General features: G+C 33.5%; 1 protein-coding gene across 1 annotated transcript; it reads left to right on the forward strand.

Moving 5' to 3' along the window:
• The first annotated feature begins 541 nt into the window (after window positions 1-541).
• Window positions 542-20,662, forward strand: LOC110997879 (neuropeptide FF receptor 1). Its single transcript, XM_022266234.2, has 9 exons — window positions 542-1,007; window positions 8,336-8,478; window positions 8,651-8,877; window positions 8,995-9,097; window positions 9,486-9,583; window positions 11,949-12,117; window positions 12,658-12,773; window positions 19,850-19,930; window positions 20,310-20,662. The coding sequence occupies exons 1-9, from the start codon at window positions 802-804 to the stop codon at window positions 20,508-20,510; spliced, it is 1,344 nt and encodes a 447-aa protein (XP_022121926.1). The 5' UTR covers window positions 542-801; the 3' UTR covers window positions 20,511-20,662.
• Window positions 20,663-20,668: the final 6 nt, after the last annotated feature.

Genomic DNA, 20,668 nt, shown 5'->3' on the forward strand with positions numbered 1-20,668 from the left:
TATATCTTTACAAGCTTTTAAGGTAATTTTGAGCGCGAAGTTTGTAGTGAGACAAAATTAAATTTATTCGAATAATAATTACACGTTTAAACCAATTAATAAATATTATTCAATTGATTGTTAGTCGTCTAAAGCACGTGAATCAACGCTCATAAACACAAGCAGTAATATTAAAATAGCGATGACATGACTTTTCAATTGTTTATGGCTTAATAACGTTGGTAATAAACTTGGTTATTAAACTATAGACATATAACACATACTTTGCGTCTATTCATAGGTTCTATATTACAATATTTTTATATAAATTTAACGTTATAAATGTTATCATCCCCTAAACTACGAATGGTTACTCGTAGGACCCTTAATGGCATTTGACAGCAGCCTTAAAATGAATCAAAGTTTGCATTCCAAAATACACGTGTAAATGTCACAAATAAAGCCTTTTCCTAAAAATATAAAGAAACAACATTTGAGCCACCTTTTTTGAATTAGTATTGCTGTTTCAGTTTAGTGGGTCTCTCTCTCTCGCGTGCGGGAGACCTTCATTCAGTCGCTTTCCGCTTCTCACCGTCCTACATTGTGTCAATACTGAAGCCGGGTGATTTACGCGAGAACTTTTTTTCGCCTTACAACAATTATTATGTTTTAGCCTAACGTAACGTCAATTTTAAATTAGAATGTCACCATACCGATCAGTATTGGGCCGATTCATGAAAAATATGTTACTGAAATTAAATAGTCTCGCCCAGTATACGCAGTGCAGTTTTAAGTTCCAACGCGTCACATTATGAATGAATAATGGAAGACAGTGACAGTATGAACAGTACGGAGTGGGTTGAGATTTTGAACTCAGGTCTGAACGGGGTACAGGCAGTGGCGGGGCTTGAGATCTTGTTTCAGCCAGACGTGGTGCTGGTCGCTCTTTACGTGCCCCTCATCCTGCTCTCTCTACTGGCTAACGTGCTGCTCATACTCGTTGCTATCAAGTGCAATTACACCAAAAGGTAAGAAAGAACTTTCGTAACTTGTATTATAATCTATATTAAAAATATCTTAATTCATATTTAGTATATGAATTAAGATATTTTTAGTTTGAGTTTGAGTATGCACTTTTGGCATCTCATAGGTAGTTCATAAAATAATATGTATATATATATATGTTTATTTTGGTGATCCCTTTACTAAAAAATAACAATTGTAAGATCTTGTGAGATCCAAATTAAAAAAAAAATGGTAATCTGTTGGAGCAAGGTCTGAGGAGTACAGTGGGTGTCCTAGACTTGAGCGATTGACCAGCCTTAGTTTTTTAAAAGCATCATGTTTTGCAATTGCTGCCGAAATCGTCTGGCCGGACTTAAGAGTGGTATTAAGAACGACCCCGGCACTAGTCCACAACGCTCACAACTGACTTTGTTGTGGTAAATTTTCGCTGCGACACGATTTGGTTGATTCAGCTGGGATACACTTATGTGGATCCCAGAATCGTAACTCGTAACTAGTAACGTAACGCGATTTATGTATAGAGTGACGCAAAGAAAAAAAGGGGCAAATGAAATGAATCATGAGTTTCGAAAAACAAATGCACAAGTAAATAGCTGTAAAAAGGAGATGAATGTACGATGAAGTACCAAAGAGAAGATATTTAAGGTCAAAGCAGCCAGTATGACAAAACGTCAATTTCATGTGTAAAACTTTAAAACGAAAATTGTTCAGAGTGATGTGCTGTCGTGTTGAGGCACACATGAACCTGGAATTTTTAGAAAATGTCTGCTAATTTGGTTCCAGAAATTGGATAATTTATTTATTTATTTGTATATGTTCCAAGCTTGATATTTTTAAAGTAACTATAAGTTTTATCCTTAACTGTATGTAAAAATAAAAATTAACCAAATTTAAAATACAACTATGAAAATGGCACAGATATTATACAAACACAATTTAAGGCTGTGAGTCAAATTCAAATTCAATTCAAAATCATTTATTCACGTAGGTTACATAATGTACACTTATGAACGAACGAAAAATATACATTAAAGGCTTCTTATTTTACTTTAACTGCCAGTTTTCAAAGCTAGGGCGTAGAACGGAAGAGAAGAACTGGCAATAAACTCTCCGCCATTCTTTTTAATCGCCAAGTTTTTTTCTTTTACACAACGTTTGACATCTTGAGTAATAAAGAATAATAAAATAAATTAAAAACAACGATTTGTCCTCTATCAGTAGGAGGCATGGTGAAATAGGAGCATGCTCGTACATACTCGTACAGTACAAGCTTTTTATCACTGTAAGTGAGGAAAACCCGAAGTAGTGCATTTAGGTAAAAAGTTAAAAAAAAAAAAAAAACTTATAAAATTATATAACAGATAATATTCTTACTTTGCTTACATTAGCGGATTATAATTGACTATTTAATTTCCATTAGACTTCGGCCAAACGTAAATATAATATAAACTAAAATAAAATACTCTTAAATAGGAATTTCAGAATATTTGGCATAATGAGAGAAACAATTCGACCTCTCTGAAGTAGGGTTTTACTCGAAAATTTTATAAAGTTAAAAATATTATTTGGATTTTAAGAAAGTGAAGAAACAGTTTTTTAAAAACCTATTCAAATGACAATATTAATTGCATCTGTTCATTCGGTTGTTTGCAAATTCGTGGATGATCGGAATGAGAGACATAAAACTGTTTGGAGCGTGGCTTGTAAACTATTTTTGTTAGACATTTCGTTAACTCGTTCATAAAAACGTAATTTGATTAATATTGATAGCCTAGCACTTAGCAGAAGATTGGCCACACTCATCTATTAGATCAATATGTAATCAATAGTTTGTTTGTCTGACGTAATCTCGCTACGTGATGGAACTTGAGCTTCGGCTTACGAGTTGGGAGGAAATCTGACAATAATCGTGGGAGTAAGTCAACTTTGAATAGCGATTTATAATTTATTTTCGGACAAAAATACATTGTAATTTCCGGTCTCGCTTTATGTTTTCGAAAGCTTAACAGTTTTTATTGCTTTTATACATTTTCAGTTTTAAATTAATGTTGGGTTGGATTTATAAATAAGTCGCCGAATTTGTCGATACTGATTATGTAGGTGTCTCGGGGGACCTTGATTGGACCTCCTCAAAGTAATTTTGACAGGCTTTGATTTTATATTTTTATATTTATTATTATAATATTTCAGAACATGTGAAACGAAATTTATTCAAAATTAATAAATATATATATTTACCTATATATCTTCATGTAAACTAGACCTTGATTAAGTTAGGTGCGCATATACGAGAACATCGATTCAGTCAACCTCAACTGTGTGTTCTGTTTCGGGGAAAAAATGTCTGTGCTTTGATATGTGTTAGAGGGGTTATATCCCGCAGCGCCGACGATGTCCAAATAACCTATTATATAGACAATATTCGGTCAGCTGAAGTATTAGGGGAAGACAAAAATTATGTAGAATTTGGCACTACTATCCACACCGATTTCTGCAAATCAGATGATTGTTTATTAAAACATGGGTCACACATAAAAACATGGGTTACATATATAAACATACATAAAAATGTCAATCACTCAGGTCCTGATAACCCCTTTGTGTCTGAAGATGGGACTCAGATACAAAGAATTCAGTTTATAAAATATTATTAATATGTATATTTATTTTGTTATAATTATTATTTGTTGAATAACTGTTTCCGGCGCATGGTCCTTCTACTCGCAACCCCCAATAGTGGCGTAATCCAAATTGATAACCAAAAACCATGTGAGCAATTCACACGTGGTAGAAGGAACCTTCAAAAATTGTGGTTTTAAGATAATGAGACGGGACAACATTTGTATCTCAATAGGGATTTTGTTATAAAATCGTATGCAATTGCCTTGGAAATTAAAAATTACTCGTTTTATGTAGCCTTGTGGTTGGTGCGCTAGTTTTGTCTTTGTTATATAACACATATAAAATATCTATATATTTTTCCGCACATACAAAATGTTATCATAAATGTATTGACTTGCAAAGGTCATAATATGTAATTATTTAAACTTCCTTCGGACTGACTCCCGTGGGGACGACGCGCAGATCGCTCTAATAGCCCGCTTTTGCACTACAAATAAAGAATTAATGTCAGCTGCATTACCCCACGAAATAACACCATATGACATGATAATAATAATACGAGCAAACGTAGGCATAATGCGTTACATATAGCCAAAAAATTCAGTACAGTGAATAATATATGTGAGATATTTTGGTGGTGATACAAAGAATAAATCAAAGAGTGGGCGAGACAAGCTCCATTCGCAACTAAAACAAATCCATCGACGACTGATAAATCAATATGAAACGTTTTTGATCTGTGTTGAAATAATACGTACCGAAATGTGTTTTTACGCGTCATAGCGCCGAGATCACGCTCGCTTCTTACAAATTTAACCGAACAATGTTTAATATTCACAAAACTTTGTAAATCAATCAAATCAAGGTTTTTTTAATTTGTGATCCGCTTTTATAATTCTGAAAAAAAAAAAATTTGAAGCAGCCATATATAAAAATAAAGTATAAAATCATCCGAATAACCATTCAGCATATTTTAATTCGTTTAATCTCACTAATGAATAGTAGTGGTAGCGAGAGGAAACTGATAAATTGAAATTGCACACAAGTGAGCTCAACCAATAAATGAAATAAATTACTATGAATATTATGTTGTGTACTTTTTTATTTTATGACAAATTATTTACCCTACAACGTATCTGAAAAAGGGGCGACTTAAAGGTAAGTACCTAATAAGTTTCTTTATTAATATTACATATTAGGTTACGAGTTCTATTTATAACTTCTAATGAAAAGTTTATGTTTACCATAAACCCACAACTGACAAGCAGTATTATTTATGAAATGTTTATGGGGGACAGACAAGACAATCCATAAAAATTTAATTAATATAAATTCACCAAGTAATGAGGTATTTCTAACACCATCAGGAGATAATATTGTTACAATTTTAAGAATATCCTAGCGGAACAAAAATATTAGCAGGGTCAACTAAAACAGATTCTCTCAGTGAAAGTCTCACAGGATGGATAGATATATTGTTAGAATAGTTACAAAATGTGGCTTTATAGAAGAAAGAATAAGATTGAAAAAATTTACTATTACAACAGAAAAGAAGTACCTAATATATATTTTGTCTAACACTCATAAAACTAAATAGAAATTCTTTTAAAATAATTTTAGTAGTATAATAACTATCACATTAGCTAAGTGCTTGGATATACATTTTCCATTATATAAAGAATAAGCAGTGTCCAGAAAAGAAGTTAACAATGCTTATTTATTTGTTGGCAAATGTAATTTCATATGTAATAGATTAAATCAAAACAATGATGATAAGAATCATTAAATAATTAAAATTTGTAAAATATAAAATATTTTTATTTTGTAAACTTTTTGAACAATTTGGTCCATTCATAAAATATACTTAAACTACTTATGCGTATTAAGTAATATTTAATTTAATTTTTAAGAATAAAAAAAATATACATCAATCAGCTCAAACATAAGTGTATGGTTGTTACAATCTTACACTTGCACTAAATACGCCCTTATTTTTTTATTCATGGTACTCAATTGTATACTGTATACGAAAGCACTAGTACTGTGTTCCAATAAAGCTTTAAACAATATATTGTATCTCATGCAGTTTTTATAATACAACTTATATTAGATACACTTATTTTAAGCTTTTATTTGTTTTCTGCTCTCTGATTTTTATTATTTTGTTGTTGTAACTGTTGTATAGTTAAACCGTTTTATATATAGGTACTAACGCAGATGTGTCCTAACAAATCACACGATTTACAATTCAAACAGTTAATTATTACAACCATCAGCGGTAGTCGTCAAGAACGATGAAGAGAGATGAGAGTCTCAATGCTTACTATCCAGTTAAAGACGAGTATATCATCGTAACGGATTCATTGTTGAGGAGGGATATACGCTGAGATCACAAATCTATTTTGACGACTATGATTTTTATATCAACAATGTTACTACCATTTTTTGTGTTACATTAAGTTGATTATTTAGTATAATATAAATATACTATCTATAAATAGTGTTATTTATATTATATTTATAATAAAAGTATTTATTTGACATTAAGCGACAATTTTTTAATGACTTTGAGGCGTGATTGTGTGTAAACAACACACAATCTTAAATCAAAATTTAAAACAATATAATGTTTTATCTTAAATTAAACTTACCTGCCCGTCATACTGTCTGCTTTTCTTGGATTAAATTACATTGCTTAGGATAAATTAAAATATAAAAATATTTTAATAAAATAACAATATAATCAATTTCACATTTTAAGATGTTTGATAACATTGAACTTTCTACACACTATAAAAGTCATTGGTACAATTAAAATGTAATAAAAAACGAATTCAAACCCACACACACAGCTATCGTAACATCATTCCTTTTTTATTTGTTAAAGCTGAATCCACTGTTAGAGTTTAAAAAGTGAGTTACAGAATAGCAACGCTGCGGTCACAAATACGATCTTAAAAGTCATAACTTAAGCTCAAATAATATTTTAAAATTAACGGTAATCAGTTAGACTTAAAGTAGAAATAGGTGGTACGCTGGAAAAACAAGAAGCTATTGTAAGCCGAATTAATATGAAAATACGAAGCAGAAACTTCAAGATTAAAAAGTCTTCTTCATTTACTAATTAATTTCATTGTACTCGGTTGTAATTTGACGAACCAACAAAGCTGTTAGATTCTCATTCTTTCTTTCGAAGAATTTCGCTGGAACAAGAGTTGAGGGCTGTCAGAACGAAGTTTTAAATATAATAATTTTATATAGGTTTCTGTTTTTAAATGTCATGTTTTCAAACTGTAGTCAGCACGAAATCCTATGACACAACACTTTATCTATTTAATAGAGTGATAAAAAATATTGTTCATTTTTTTAAAAGTAAGCACATAATGTTCAGATAAAGAAGATACACTCTTTCACTTTTTTTCAAAATATTAAAACTATTTGAACTGATGGAGGCTGTGTTGCGAGCCGTAAAAGGTCACTAATGCAAGTTAACTTTGCAAGAGTGAATATAAAACGAATGAGCTGCTCCAGATTTTAGTTTTATTTGAGAAAAACTATTCAAAGCAACAGTCACTCCACTTATACATCAAATAACTGAAGAGCGAGAGGTACTTCAATATTTCTTAGTTATGTATTTTAGCTTGTTTGGCTAAAATTGGATTAAATTGAATTTATGTCTAGTCTAGGTACAATGTAAAAAGTTACGGGTGCTTATTCCGACCGATTCTGGTACAGCAAAGGACCACAGGCATCACTGAACATTCGATGAGCCTTCTACCGTTAGCCTTGTGCATAAAATAAATTCTAAAGCCAATACTTAACAGGTAAAAGTTTCCACGTGAGACGGATATAAATTGCAAGTTGATCCATCGCTGGGATTTGTCAGACTCTTAAATCCATTCGAAATCTGTCTTTTTGCGAAACGATTTTCCGGACGTCAGCCTTTTCGAGACATTTCAGCAATGAAATGGTTTAGGCAGTGTTTAATCAAAACTGAAAAACCTGTTTATAGAAACATGAATATCGTAATTAATGTAAAAGAACTGACGGTTTTGTTATTGCTAGACATCCCCATTCCAGCATTAAGTAGTATGATAGGGCATGAGGCAAATAGGTTTTATTTGCAATAAAAGCAAAGGTTAGCTTAGCTAGCAAAGGTTTTTAAAATAAAGAAATCATAACTAATGGAACAAACTTAATTAATTTTAAATAATTAAATATTTAAGATTCATACTCACTATATCATAAAATATAAACATTGCATAACAGCCACTTGTTATATATATATACATATATCTAGGTAATTAATTTATCTAAGTACTTCGATAAATAAAGCATTTACAGCCAAATTACTGAAGACTAAGATTAGCTTTCCTTTCATTAAACTGGAAGATTAATATTAACATTATTTTCTCGAACCCAGTAATGCTTATATCATTGGTTGATCCACTTTTGATATATCCAGTTATTTAAAATTGTACGCTCTCTTTTTATTGTTGCAGTCGTGAAGTATAAAAGATTGCATGTATACAAGCGAGAGCTTAATTTCAACTTTTAACAATAGCAACAGACGGATTAAATATGAATATAATACTAAGTTAGTTGTTGCTAGTAAAGTACAATTTAAAAACTATGCATGTCATTTGAACCAATCATATTTTCTCTGCCACTCGTATACATTTTAATCGTTCTTTAATATTAATTGCAGCGTCACGAATATCTTTCTGGTGAATCTCTCGGCAGCTGATCTTCTGGTGACGGTTGTGTGTATGCCTATCCAGTTGAGTAAGGCTATCACCCTCGTGTGGTACTACGGACAGACAGTCTGCAAAATATTTAACTATATACAGGGTAAGTAGGAGGATTAACCTTTCCTGTAAGGCACTCTGAAGCCGCACCTTTCTCTAAGATTATTTAAAGATTTAATCGGTTTTCTCTGTTATTAAGATGATATATTTATAATATTAGTCAAGTATTGGTTGAAAATATTAATACGAATATTCTATGATATTTCCATTACCAGGTGTGGCAGTGGCGGCTAGCGTGTTCACTTTGACCGCAATGTCCGTAGACCGGTGGGTGTCAATCGCGCCAGAGCCGAGGCTCCGCCCTCCAGAACGACCACAAGCTTTGCTGCTCTTGGGGCTGTTGTGGACCCTGGCAGCACTCATCTTTATACCTCTCGCTTTAGTTGCTTTCGTGCGAACGGAGTCAGTTCCAATACTATCACACACACGAACGAACATTTCGGTATGTCCATCTGCGTACAAAATAAGAAATCTTCAAAGCAAAATCCTACATTTGATATCCTTATCCTTGTGCCGTATGTGATGATAACATAATATATATCAATTAGTCGTGTTTTAGATAGAAACCAAAGAGGTTCAGTTCTGCACTGAGGAGTGGCCCAGCGCCGGATCTCGGCAACAGTTCGGGGCTTTTAGCTTTACTCTGGTTTACGCCATACCAGGTGAGGACTACCTAAATATTCATTTTGCACTGTTAGACTTCTATTCAATTCAATTCCGGTTTAACTTCGCAAGTTTAAATACCAGTGTTCGCCCGTTCGAGTTGTTGCGTAGTACAGTCGGTTGCCATCAACAGTATTACACTAGTACCAGTTAAAGCCTATTATCGCGTGTCGAGCAAACCGACAAGTTAAATTGCTTTTCTTGGAGTTCGTACCGCAGCGGCCGGTGCCGGGCGAATGTTACTTGCAATAACATGAATAATTAATAGCGATTATCTCTTGTGAAATAATACTTACGCATAAATGCGGGTTTCGACTTGTACCCTTATAAGCACACGTTGAGCACTTGACATGTTGCTTAGTTGGTGATTAATTGTTTTGAAAACAGGCTGCATAACAATTATGTCCTACGCATGTATGGGGCGGACTTTGTGCGCGGTGCGGCCGCCCTTCGATATCGACGAGGGCAATATCGGTATGCAACAGGTAATATAACAATTCACTACTAACTAATAGTATTGGAATAGTATCAAATGTGGAAGTCGGAGTTGCTTAAATCAAAATAGAGCGACCGATTAATTAAAGGCCGAAAAAAAATTATAGTTAATAGATGTCTCAATCGTCTCACGTTGAGGAAGCTTTTCCAATCGTGGCATTATTGTGGTCAAAGCGATAATCGCCTAAGCAGAGTGTAAAGTTTAGCTATAGGCGAACGAACGAATCGAACAATCTCAATGTAGTCAAGTTAAACAAGAAGCCACATTTATGATTTCATGATAAATTCAATTCAAAATGAAGTAAGTGAAGCTATTTTTGGGAATTAATCAAAATTTTCGTTTCATACCCCCACCCCATTTACTCAAATGGCTAAACGATTTATTCTGATTACGCATTCTATTCACGGCTTCGCGAAATTGAACAATATCACAGTGAAAAGACAGGACCTTGTGCCTAAATTTTAATAAAAATGTATTTATTAAAGTATTCCTACAGCTAGCAGCTACTCATTAAAAAATATTCAAATAATTATTTTATTCACAAAAGCCAAAACCGAGTTTCGTAAATAGTTGGTCTTAGAACGAGTAACTTGAAATTGGGTTTGCCTAGCAAAAGCGGCAACAAGTCAGGGCAGTCAATTAAACCATTGCAAATAGCATGTAAAAATATTAGGTCGTAATGTTTACGGTACTTTGGTATTGAATCTAGCTACTAAACTGTAATTTTTCTACTTTTTCGAACATTAATCTACGACGTCTACTTACTACTACGATGGGAAGTTTGGCTATAGTAATAACACCAGGTTAAAAGGGATCCATTTGCGATTTCTTTTCTTATTTACTCAACATTTAGAAGCAAATAAATGATATAAAGAAAGTAATGTATTTTCATCTTTGTTATGATTTGTTATTTCATTTAATCCCTGTGGCATGAAGTTAGTCACGGAGTAGGCTAAGGATTAGAAATGATTTTGAAATAAAAACCCACTTGAGAACTCTATTAATTGATTTATTATTGAATAATTGCAGAATTAACTTCTAGTAACTTAGATATACAAACTGTCATATATAGAATATATGTACCAATCAACCAATACTCACAAATAATATTCAAAAGGTATTTTAAAAGGTTGTCTTTACAAAATTTCAAATCGCTAAGGCAAAGTCAAATTGCCAGATTTGGCGAGATATCGGCCCACCTCCTTGCAGGAATTTGAGCCTTCTGGTGAGTCGCCAAATCTATCCAAGGGAATTTTTGTCAACCCTCCATTCCACTACTTCAGTGTATATGACTCGTTGGCCCTTACCGCAAAGCCGACGTTTTGGACTATCTCTTCGCGTTTAACTCGACTTTGGGTGACTGGGGAGATTACCATCGACCATTTCGCTTCGATCACGGAAATCACATTCCGGCAACGTGTTGTCCGCAAAGGGCGGGCCGGATGAAACCCCCCTAAAGCTTTATACTTGTGATCCTGAGTTGTTTTCGGTCCTAACGTGCCATTTCCGGTACCTGTACTCACTCAGCACCTGTTCCGAGGTGCTGGAAAACCGCTTCGATACATACTATCCTAAAAAAAGGCGATCGCTCTGATCCGTCCAACTATCGCTTAATAACTTCAGCCTCTTTGTTCTTCAGTTTCTCTCGAGGTCTTCTGGTCTTCTTGAGCTTTCCAGTCGATCGGAGCCTAATAGCCGTTATCGACGTAGCATGTTCCGACCTTAAAGCCGTGCACGCTTTACTCCTATAAGACTGTATCCTATGCCTTACCCTGTATTTCTTCTGCATTTCAATGATATGTTGCAACTTAGGAACATTCATAGATATGCAGACGACAGCACTGAGGATACTCTTTACACTGGCCGGCCAGTTATTTCTCGGGCAATTGCTACAACAACAACATTTGTCTTTTCGAAGACACTCTTCTTAAAGCCCCAGTCAACATCGGAATACTTGGCGTTGATAAATCGAACTTCGTCAGTTTCGCGGTCTATTCCTAAACATCATGTAAGCCTCCTGCCTGTACGTACTATATAAAAAACAAAAATTCATTATTCTATAACAAAAATATATTATAAAACACTAAACGTGCTAAATGCGCAATGCAGCTATTTGAACTTAATAATAATTACAAATTATTCCATTTTCACGCATGACACAAATTGAGTACAAAACATAAATTGCAGTCTGCTTTTTAAAAGTCCATCTAAAATTTGCAAAAATAATGCAACGACGAGTTTTTGAATTAAAGCCCATTTTGCGTAGAATTTGCACGTGAGGTATGCATGTTGCTATGCTCCTACGTCATAAAAGCAGAGTTGCATTAGAATGGAATAAGGTTATTTATGTTCAGGGGCTAAGGCTGGTTCGTGAGCGGAAGCGAGTGGCGTGGATCCTGTTGTTGTTGGCTGTTTTGTTCGCCATGTGCTGGCTGCCTTACAACATACTGCAGTTGCTATTGGACGTCAACATGCTTTCCACCGCCGACCTCAGCCTTTATCTGCCCTATGCGCTTTTTATAGGTATGTTGACCAGGGTTTTTAATTACGAAGATACATTCAATTGCAGAAAAATTGTAAAAAAATAATAATTCATAAATTGCGGAAAATTCTAACTTTCAGAACAAGAAGGATAAGGATAGAATTTAAGATACAGAGCTTTTGTATGCATTGATTTTGTTTACATCAGCTACCCTCGTCACGCGCGCCTGGACCGGTAATGCCTTATAACGAGGCGGATATTTAACCATTGTTGAGTATTGTCTGTCTTATTCGGTCTAAACGCGTAATGTATTTCAAATAATGCCTAGTTTATTTAGTATAAATAAAAGTGACTTCCACGAAGAAAATTATTTTTTATTAATTCGCTATTTATATTATATAATAATAGCGAATGTACACACATCTTGATTTATAATTTGTCCGATATTTAAAAAACATTTAAGGTCTTAGGTCGTAGAATACCGCACTATAACAATCACGGTCACGACTAAGAGCCGATAAGAATGGCTCGTAAGTAACAATTAGCTTATCAGTGGCTCTAGACATGTTTCATTGCGGCAGGTCACGCGAATTCTGCCATAAACCCCATCGTCTACTGTCTGATGACTCGCAATTTCCAGCGCTCTCTGCGCAAGCTTCTATGCTCGCGAGGAATCTGCCAACGAACCAAATTTACGGTGAGCTGAAATATGTTTGTTAGGTGAATGTTATTGTTGAAAAAAATTTTTTTATTTATATGATATAATTTGTAAACACGTCGTTAATTAACGATAGCTCCTATTTTTGCCCGGAATAAACCAAATTAAACTTATGCATTATGCAATTATGATAATTTAAAATTTAAATCGAACTCTGGTGACTTGTTTGTTATTTGGATCAGTTCACCAAATACAAGTGTAATGAATTTAAGAATACTTGTTATTATTTTACAAAATTATTATTTAAATCACGTTTATTTTTAAATAATATTTATATTCAATTTACAAGCTACTTTATTTTGATGATTGTACTTGATTCACGATGTAACGAATTTATGATGATATGTTATTACTTTACAATTTTATTATGTTTATAATTAATATTTATAATTTACAGTATAGATTATTTGATGATTGTATTTGTTTAATATGTTTTACTCGATGTAAGTTAGTTGATTGACTCGATACCGACAGTGACAAACATAATGAAGGGTAGTCTTGATACGATCTAAAATAAGTGAGGTTATTCGGACCGATCCGCTTGACGAAGACGGACGTTAAATTGTAAGCTGTGTGGTTGTTTAAGGATAAGAAGTGTTGGAAATATACTTAGTTATTGTTGTAACAAAGCAGGCGTTTATTATTATACACCGAGAATCGAATAGAGAGAATTTATCTCAATTCAGAAGTGGCATAAGACCCAATCTAAGTCTAGAAAACAATAACACCACAAATAATGACTCGCAAAGCCACAACTAAAGATATTGAAATGAGACTGAAACAGGCTTTGTTGGAGCAGAAGAAATTGCAGGATCTCAATAATAGATTGCTGCAAGAACGCGAGGACAGTGAACGGGAATTCAGAATATTGTTAGGAAAAACAGTGAACTTAAATGTGAACTATCTGAAATACATATGAAATATTCAGATATTGTGGATCAGTGTGTGCATTTACAGGATTGACTCTTATAAACAGTGCTATGATACTCAGGAACAGGCTTTGAATTGCACCAGTGACTTGGAATTAACTTTGTCAGAGGCACATAAAACTGTCCAAATACTTGAAAATAAGGTTGCCATAGAAGCTAATGCCTCTCAGAGCTTGTTCAGTAAGTTAAAAAGCTGTGATCCAGGTATTGTAAATGAACTATGTAACAATATTGATCTGTGGGTGCAATAAGTCATACCCAATCGGTTCCCTATTTACAAGTAGGAAAAGAATTAAAAAAAATTATGTCCGGCTTAGTAAATTTATTAAAAAAAAAAACCAACAAATTAATTAAAAGGAAAAATTATTTGAAACATCACTTATTACTAAGACAACAACATACATTATTAAAACAGAAATGGAAAACTTGTAAAGAAAATGTAATTGAAAGTCAATGTTCATATGTGAGCATAAGTAAACAATTAAATATTAAAATTAATCAACTGGAGCAATGTATAAATAATAATGTCATAATCATCATGTCATGTTAAAAAAAAATAGATTACCAAGTATCTGCAAGGCATGACATCATTGATTTATGTAATTATAGTACTGAGAGGTATGCATCTCTCACCAGTAAGCATTGTACTTGTGCTGTTGAGCAAGGTAATAAGTTAATTTATAATGACCAAGTTCCTTCACAGCTGAATAGAGATAATTCATCACCAAAGTCCCACGTGCCAGAGTTTTATCCTACAAGCAGTTCAAACACTCAAAGAAATAATAATACCTACATATTTTCAGATAGGTTAGGCCTTAGGGCATGGGCTGGGACAGTTACTGGGGTATGAGTTACCTCAAAATGTCATTATTTGTTTACCTGGAATGTCTTACCAAGGGATTGTAGATAAAATATTAAATTATCATTGTGTAGGTAGCAGCTCTTAATTAATATTATTGTGTGTTGACAGTATGGGGAATAAAAAAACCCACATTACTCAAACAATCACTAACTTTTGGAGTTTGGCAGAAAAAAAAAATGTAAAATAACACTGTGTTCTTTCTATATGCAAGATTATAAATTTAATCGACAGATTTATAATTTAAATCAATTTATGCACCATCTGACATGTCTTCATAGTGACATATTTTTTTATATTTTGATTGAAACAAGTTTCTTATTAAACTACTAAATACTAAATTTACACTGATCAAAGATATACATTGTATCTTTCTTATAAAATAAAAAAGAACAAATTGCTAAGCTGTTATAGCATATAATTTTAAAGAAACTGTCAAATTGATAAAGAAATATGATTGTGATTATAATAAAAAGGTATCCGTGACACATAGTAAAACTGCCACGAAAAATGTACTTTTTACAAATTTAAACTAGGACCTAAGACAAAAGCCAAGCCAGTTTTATTAAGAATTGTTTATCAAAATGTACAAGGTTTGGCTGGCAATTAATTAGAATTAGAACTGTTTACAAAAAGTCGCGAAATTGAAGTTATTTACATCACAGAACATTAGCTAAGAAGTTATGAAACTGTTGTCATTGACAACTTCCAATTGTGTATGTATATTATATGTATACTATTCGTGGAGGTTCATTAATATTAGTAAATAGTAGTGTCAAATACAAAGATCGTAAGGATATTGTAAGTCTATCAATTGAATGTGTTATTGAATTATCTTGTGTAGAACTGGAGAATTATGTTATAGTATGCGTGTACAGGCCCCCTTCCGGGGATTACTACAAATTTGAGTCAGTAATGGAAGATGTATATTTACGGAGACCTTAACCTAAACATACTTGAAAGTACTTCAGTAAGCACTAGATTTATTTCAATTTTTAAATGTTTGAATTTTGTAAACCAATTCTCTGAACCAACTAGAATCACCTCCCATTCAGCGACTTGTTTAGATAACATATTTTTGAGTGACAAATGTGTTTCTAAATCAGTAATAACAAACCTTACTTCTGACCATTGTGGTCTGATAGTTGGCTTCTCTGATAAAATATTAGATTAAGGCAAGCACGTTAAATATCAACCCTTCACAAAAAGTCGCATTGAAAGTTTTAGGCATAACGTTAATTCCAAGGTTTGTGCTGTGTTGTTAGATTACTCAATTCTAAATAATTCGGAGAGTCAATGCGAAAGATTTTTTTTAAATGTTATTCAAAATGAGTTTGATTTAGTTTACCCATTAGACTGCAAAGTGCAACAAAAATATCAAGTTTGATGACTGGGCCACGAGTGGTATTTATAAGAGTAGGAATAGGCTATATGAATTATATGCATTCAAAAAAAATATAATCACAACGCAGTGTTTATAAAATATGTCAGAAATTATTCCAAAACTTTTAGAAAAGTCTGTAAATATAAAAAGGCCTTGCATATACGTAAGAAAATTAAGAATTCAAGTAATAAAATTAAAACTACTTGGAATATCATAATTTATAGAGAAACTGGAAAACCTTAAATCCCTTAATAATTCATTATTTTTAAAGGTAGATGATAAGAAGCTCAGAGATTGTGGATATTTTTGAAGATTTTTTTTTTTTTTTTTTTTTTCTTCACAAACACCTATAATTACGTTACACAGTTAATGACTATCTAGAAGATATTGATTGAAGAGATTGGAAATAGTTCTAATTATATTGTTATAATTTGTTTTGTAATCTTGGAAGTGTTGTGAACATGTATGTAATGGTGAATGTGGTAAATCACAGAACAGATTTGTATTTAATTTTTTTCACTTATGTAACTTAAATGACGTTGTAGTTTATGACATTTTCCTTTGAATTATTGTATGTAGATAGAGGGAGGGTAAAACTTGCTGAGTTTCTTGCCCGTTCTCCTTAGAACAAGGCCTCCTCTTAGTTTGGCGAACGAATGGCATAGTTTTGCTCTTTCGCGAATTTTGTAAACGTTTTTGATATTCATAAGCATACCCTAAGTCGTATCTAAATTGAATAAATAAATTTTGATTTGAGTTAGAGGCTATGTGTGCCTACAATAGCAAGCCATATGTGCTTATTAGTTAGAGGTTATGTGTACCTACAATAGGAAGCCAAGTGTGCTTCAGCTACTAGGGGCTATGTATGCCTATCGAGCCATGTGTGCTTAGTCGTGAGAAGTTATGTGTACCTACAATAGGAAGCCAAGTGTGCTTCAGCTACGAGGGGCTATGTATGCCTATCGAGCCATGTGTGCTCAGTTGTTAGAGGTTATGTGTGCCTACAATAGGAAGCCAAGTGTGCTTCAGCTACTAGAGGCTATGTATGCCTATCGAGCCATGTGTGCTCAGTTGTTAGAGGTTATGTGTGCCTACAATAGGAAGCCAAGTGTGCTTCAGCTACTAGAGGCTATGTATGCCTATCGAGCCATGTGTGCTTTAGATACTCGAGGCTATGTATGTCTCTGTGAGCGTGTAGTATGTTGGAGTAGAGGTCATGTGTACCTAGAAGAAGAAAAACGTGCTGAAATAAGAAGTTAAGTATGCCTATAGAATACTTCGTGCCCCTTAGGGCGCTTCAACGTTAAAGGATCATTATTGTATTTTGTTTTCAGTCAAGGATTAATTTCAAATAAATGAAGTTTATTTCTTTAAATACTTAATTTTGAAATGTTTTAAAAATATCCATATAGTTTCAGTACGTTTAGACAATGAATTGATATACTAACATGATAAAATGATATTTTATTCTTGAGGTATGAATACTGATGAAGCGATGACTCCCGAAGGCTCGCCTACTCGTAATGACGAACTTCAGAGAAAGCGTTCACGATCGTCCTCCAAAGCAGCAACTAAGTCTACAATAGGAAGCCAAGTGTGCTTCAGCTACTAGGGGCTATGTATGCCTATCGAGCCATGTGTGCTCAGTTGTTAGAGGTTATGTGTGCCTACAATAGGAAGCCAAGTGTGCTTCAGCTACTAGAGGCTATGTATGCCTATCGAGCCATGTGTGCTTTAGATACTCGAGGCTATGTATGTCTCTGTGAGCGTGTAGTATGTTGGAGTAGAGGTCATGTGTACCTAGAAGAAGAAAAACGTGCTGAAATAAGAAGTTAAGTATGCCTATAGAATACTTCGTGCCCCTTAGGGCGCTTCAACGTTAAAGGATCATTATTGTATTTTGTTTTCAGTCAAGGATTAATTTCAAATAAATGAAGTTTATTTCTTTAAATACTTAATTTTGAAATGTTTTAAAAATATCCATATAGTTTCAGTACGTTTAGACAATGAATTGATATACTAACATGATAAAATGATATTTTATTCTTGAGGTATGAATACTGATGAAGCGATGACTCCCGAAGGCTCGCCTACTCGTAATGACGAACTTCAGAGAAAGCGTTCACGATCGTCCTCCAAAGCAGCAACTAAGTCTACAATAGGAAGCCAAGTGTGCTTCAGCTACTAGGGGCTATGTATGCCTATCGAGCCATGTGTGCTCAGTTGTTAGAGGTTATGTGTGCCTACAATAGGAAGCCAAGTGTGCTTCAGCTACTAGAGGCTATGTATGCCTATCGAGCCATGTGTGCTTTAGATACTCGAGGCTATGTATGTCTCTGTGAGCGTGTAGTATGTTGGAGTAGAGGTCATGTGTACCTAGAAGAAGAAAAACGTGCTGAAATAAGAAGTTAAGTATGCCTATAGAATACTTCGTGCCCCTTAGGGCGCTTCAACGTTAAAGGATCATTATTGTATTTTGTTTTCAGTCAAGGATTAATTTCAAATAAATGAAGTTTATTTCTTTAAATACTTAATTTTGAAATGTTTTAAAAATATCCATATAGTTTCAGTACGTTTAGACAATGAATTGATATACTAACATGATAAAATGATATTTTATTCTTGAGGTATGAATACTGATGAAGCGATGACTCCCGAAGGCTCGCCTACTCGTAATGACGAACTTCAGAGAAAGCGTTCACGATCGTCCACCAAAGCAGCAACTAAGTCTAAGAGACACAAAAAGTGATCAAAGAAGAAACGCAAGCAGTCTTCCAGCTTCTCCCCCCAACGTCCAAAATAAGAAAATAATAGCCGAATGTAATGAATAATTGATAAAAACCAAATGTATAAATACGTTACAATTAGGTCACATGAAACTAAAATATTTTGTTAGTGTACTTATTTGAATTTATAAAAGCTTACCATGATTATATGAATGTAATGAATAATTGATAAAAACCAAATGTATAGATACGTTACAATTAGGTCACATGAAACTAAAATATTTTGTTAGTGTACTTATTTGAATTTATAAAAGCTTACCATGATTATATGAATTTAATGAATAATTGATAAAAACCAAATGTATAGATAGGTTACAATTAGGTCACATGAAACTAAAATATTTTGTTAGTGTACTTATTTGAATTTATAAAACCTTACCATGATTATATACCGTGCGTCAGGAGATCGCACGTAGTCGGACGGCCGAATGTAATGAATTTAAGAATACTTGTTATTATTTTACAAAATTATTATTTAAATCACGTTTATTTTTAAATAATATTTATATTCAATTTACAAGCTACTTTATTTTGATGATTGTACTTGATTCACGATGTAACGAATTTATGATGATATGTTATTACTTTACAATTTTATTATGTTTATAATTAATATTTATAATTTACAGTATAGATTATTTGATGATTGTATTTGTTTAATATGTTTTACTCGATGTAAGTTAGTTGATTGACTCGATACCGACAGTGACAAACATAATGAAGGGTAGTCTTGATACGATCTAAAATAAGTGAGGTTATTCGGACCGATCCGCTTGACGAAGACGGACGTTAAATTGTAAGCTGTGTGGTTGTTTAAGGATAAGAAGTGTTGGAAATATACTTAGTTATTGTTGTAACAAAGCAGGCGTTTATTATTATACACCGAGAATCGAATAGAGAGAATTTATCTCACAAGTATACATTATATTACATTTTCAATATTTATATTTATTTTTGTTTATTTATACAAAATTGATAAAGGAAATGGCAGTCAAACATTCGAATTTTGCCGTAGAGAAGAGAAACCTTTAAAGTTAAACATATCATACGGTAACATAAGATACGGTACAGAACTAAGCTTATCGAATATATTGCAGTGGCGGTGCACGCAAAAGCCGGATGGGTCATCCAGCGATTACGAACTTTACCACGAACCTCATAAAAGGTGCTATCTACAGGTAACGGTAATACTTAAACCTATATTCATAACTTTTACACATTTAAAGAAAAACACACACGTAACGTCGGTTAAATTTAAAATTATGTTTAATAATCATAACTTAAAAAAAAAAGTGTTTTTCCTATATTCATATTCAGAAATATCTGAGAATCCAATTATTATTTTGAAAATACAATAATCATCAACTAACAAATGTGAGGAACAAATGAAAAGTGTAAACGAAACGTAATTTTTTGAACCATGTTAAAACACATTTTTTTTTTTGCTTACACAATTATCGAAGCATAATTGCCACGCCCAGAAGGTTTGCGGTACAACATGATAATCAATTTGTCTTAAGATTAAAGCTTATTTTAACACAAATCGGTCGCTTGCAGATGAACTCTTTGCGTCATGGCTGCGGAGCTGGTGTCGGGGCAGGAGGAGGAGGAGTCGTGGTATCCAGGGCGGGGGACGTGGGGTGCAGGCGCGCTCAGACGCAGCTTAGTCACGTGACGCGATCGTCGCGGCGCCTGGCTCCCGCGCATACCGTCTCGGTGGAGATGCTGCAGCGACATGGGCCTGTAGACCTCAAATGAAGCCGACGATTCTTAAAGAACTTTGGGTTGCTATGCTAGCGGTTTTTAAGTAAGATACGATTTCAATTCCATTATAAAATACTATGATTGTCGTAATCAATAAATATTCTGGATTTCACTTTCGTTGAACTGACTTGTGGTAAACTAAAAAATTATAA

Source organism: Pieris rapae, chromosome 19 (genome assembly GCF_905147795.1).
Source record: "Pieris rapae chromosome 19, ilPieRapa1.1, whole genome shotgun sequence".
In the NCBI taxonomy this organism is placed as follows: Eukaryota; Metazoa; Arthropoda; class Insecta; order Lepidoptera; family Pieridae; genus Pieris; species Pieris rapae.

Bases quoted from the DNA above. Each gene is read 5' to 3' on its own strand.
- LOC110997879 (XM_022266234.2), top strand. From the start codon at position 802: ATGGAAGACAGTGACAGTATGAACAGTACGGAGTGGGTTGAGATTTTG. The intron at 9,584-11,948 runs GTAATATAACAA...ATTTATGTTCAG, and splicing joins GCAATATCGGTATGCAACAG to GGGCTAAGGCTGGTTCGTGA. The intron at 12,118-12,657 runs GTATGTTGACCA...TCATTGCGGCAG, and splicing joins GCCCTATGCGCTTTTTATAG to GTCACGCGAATTCTGCCATA.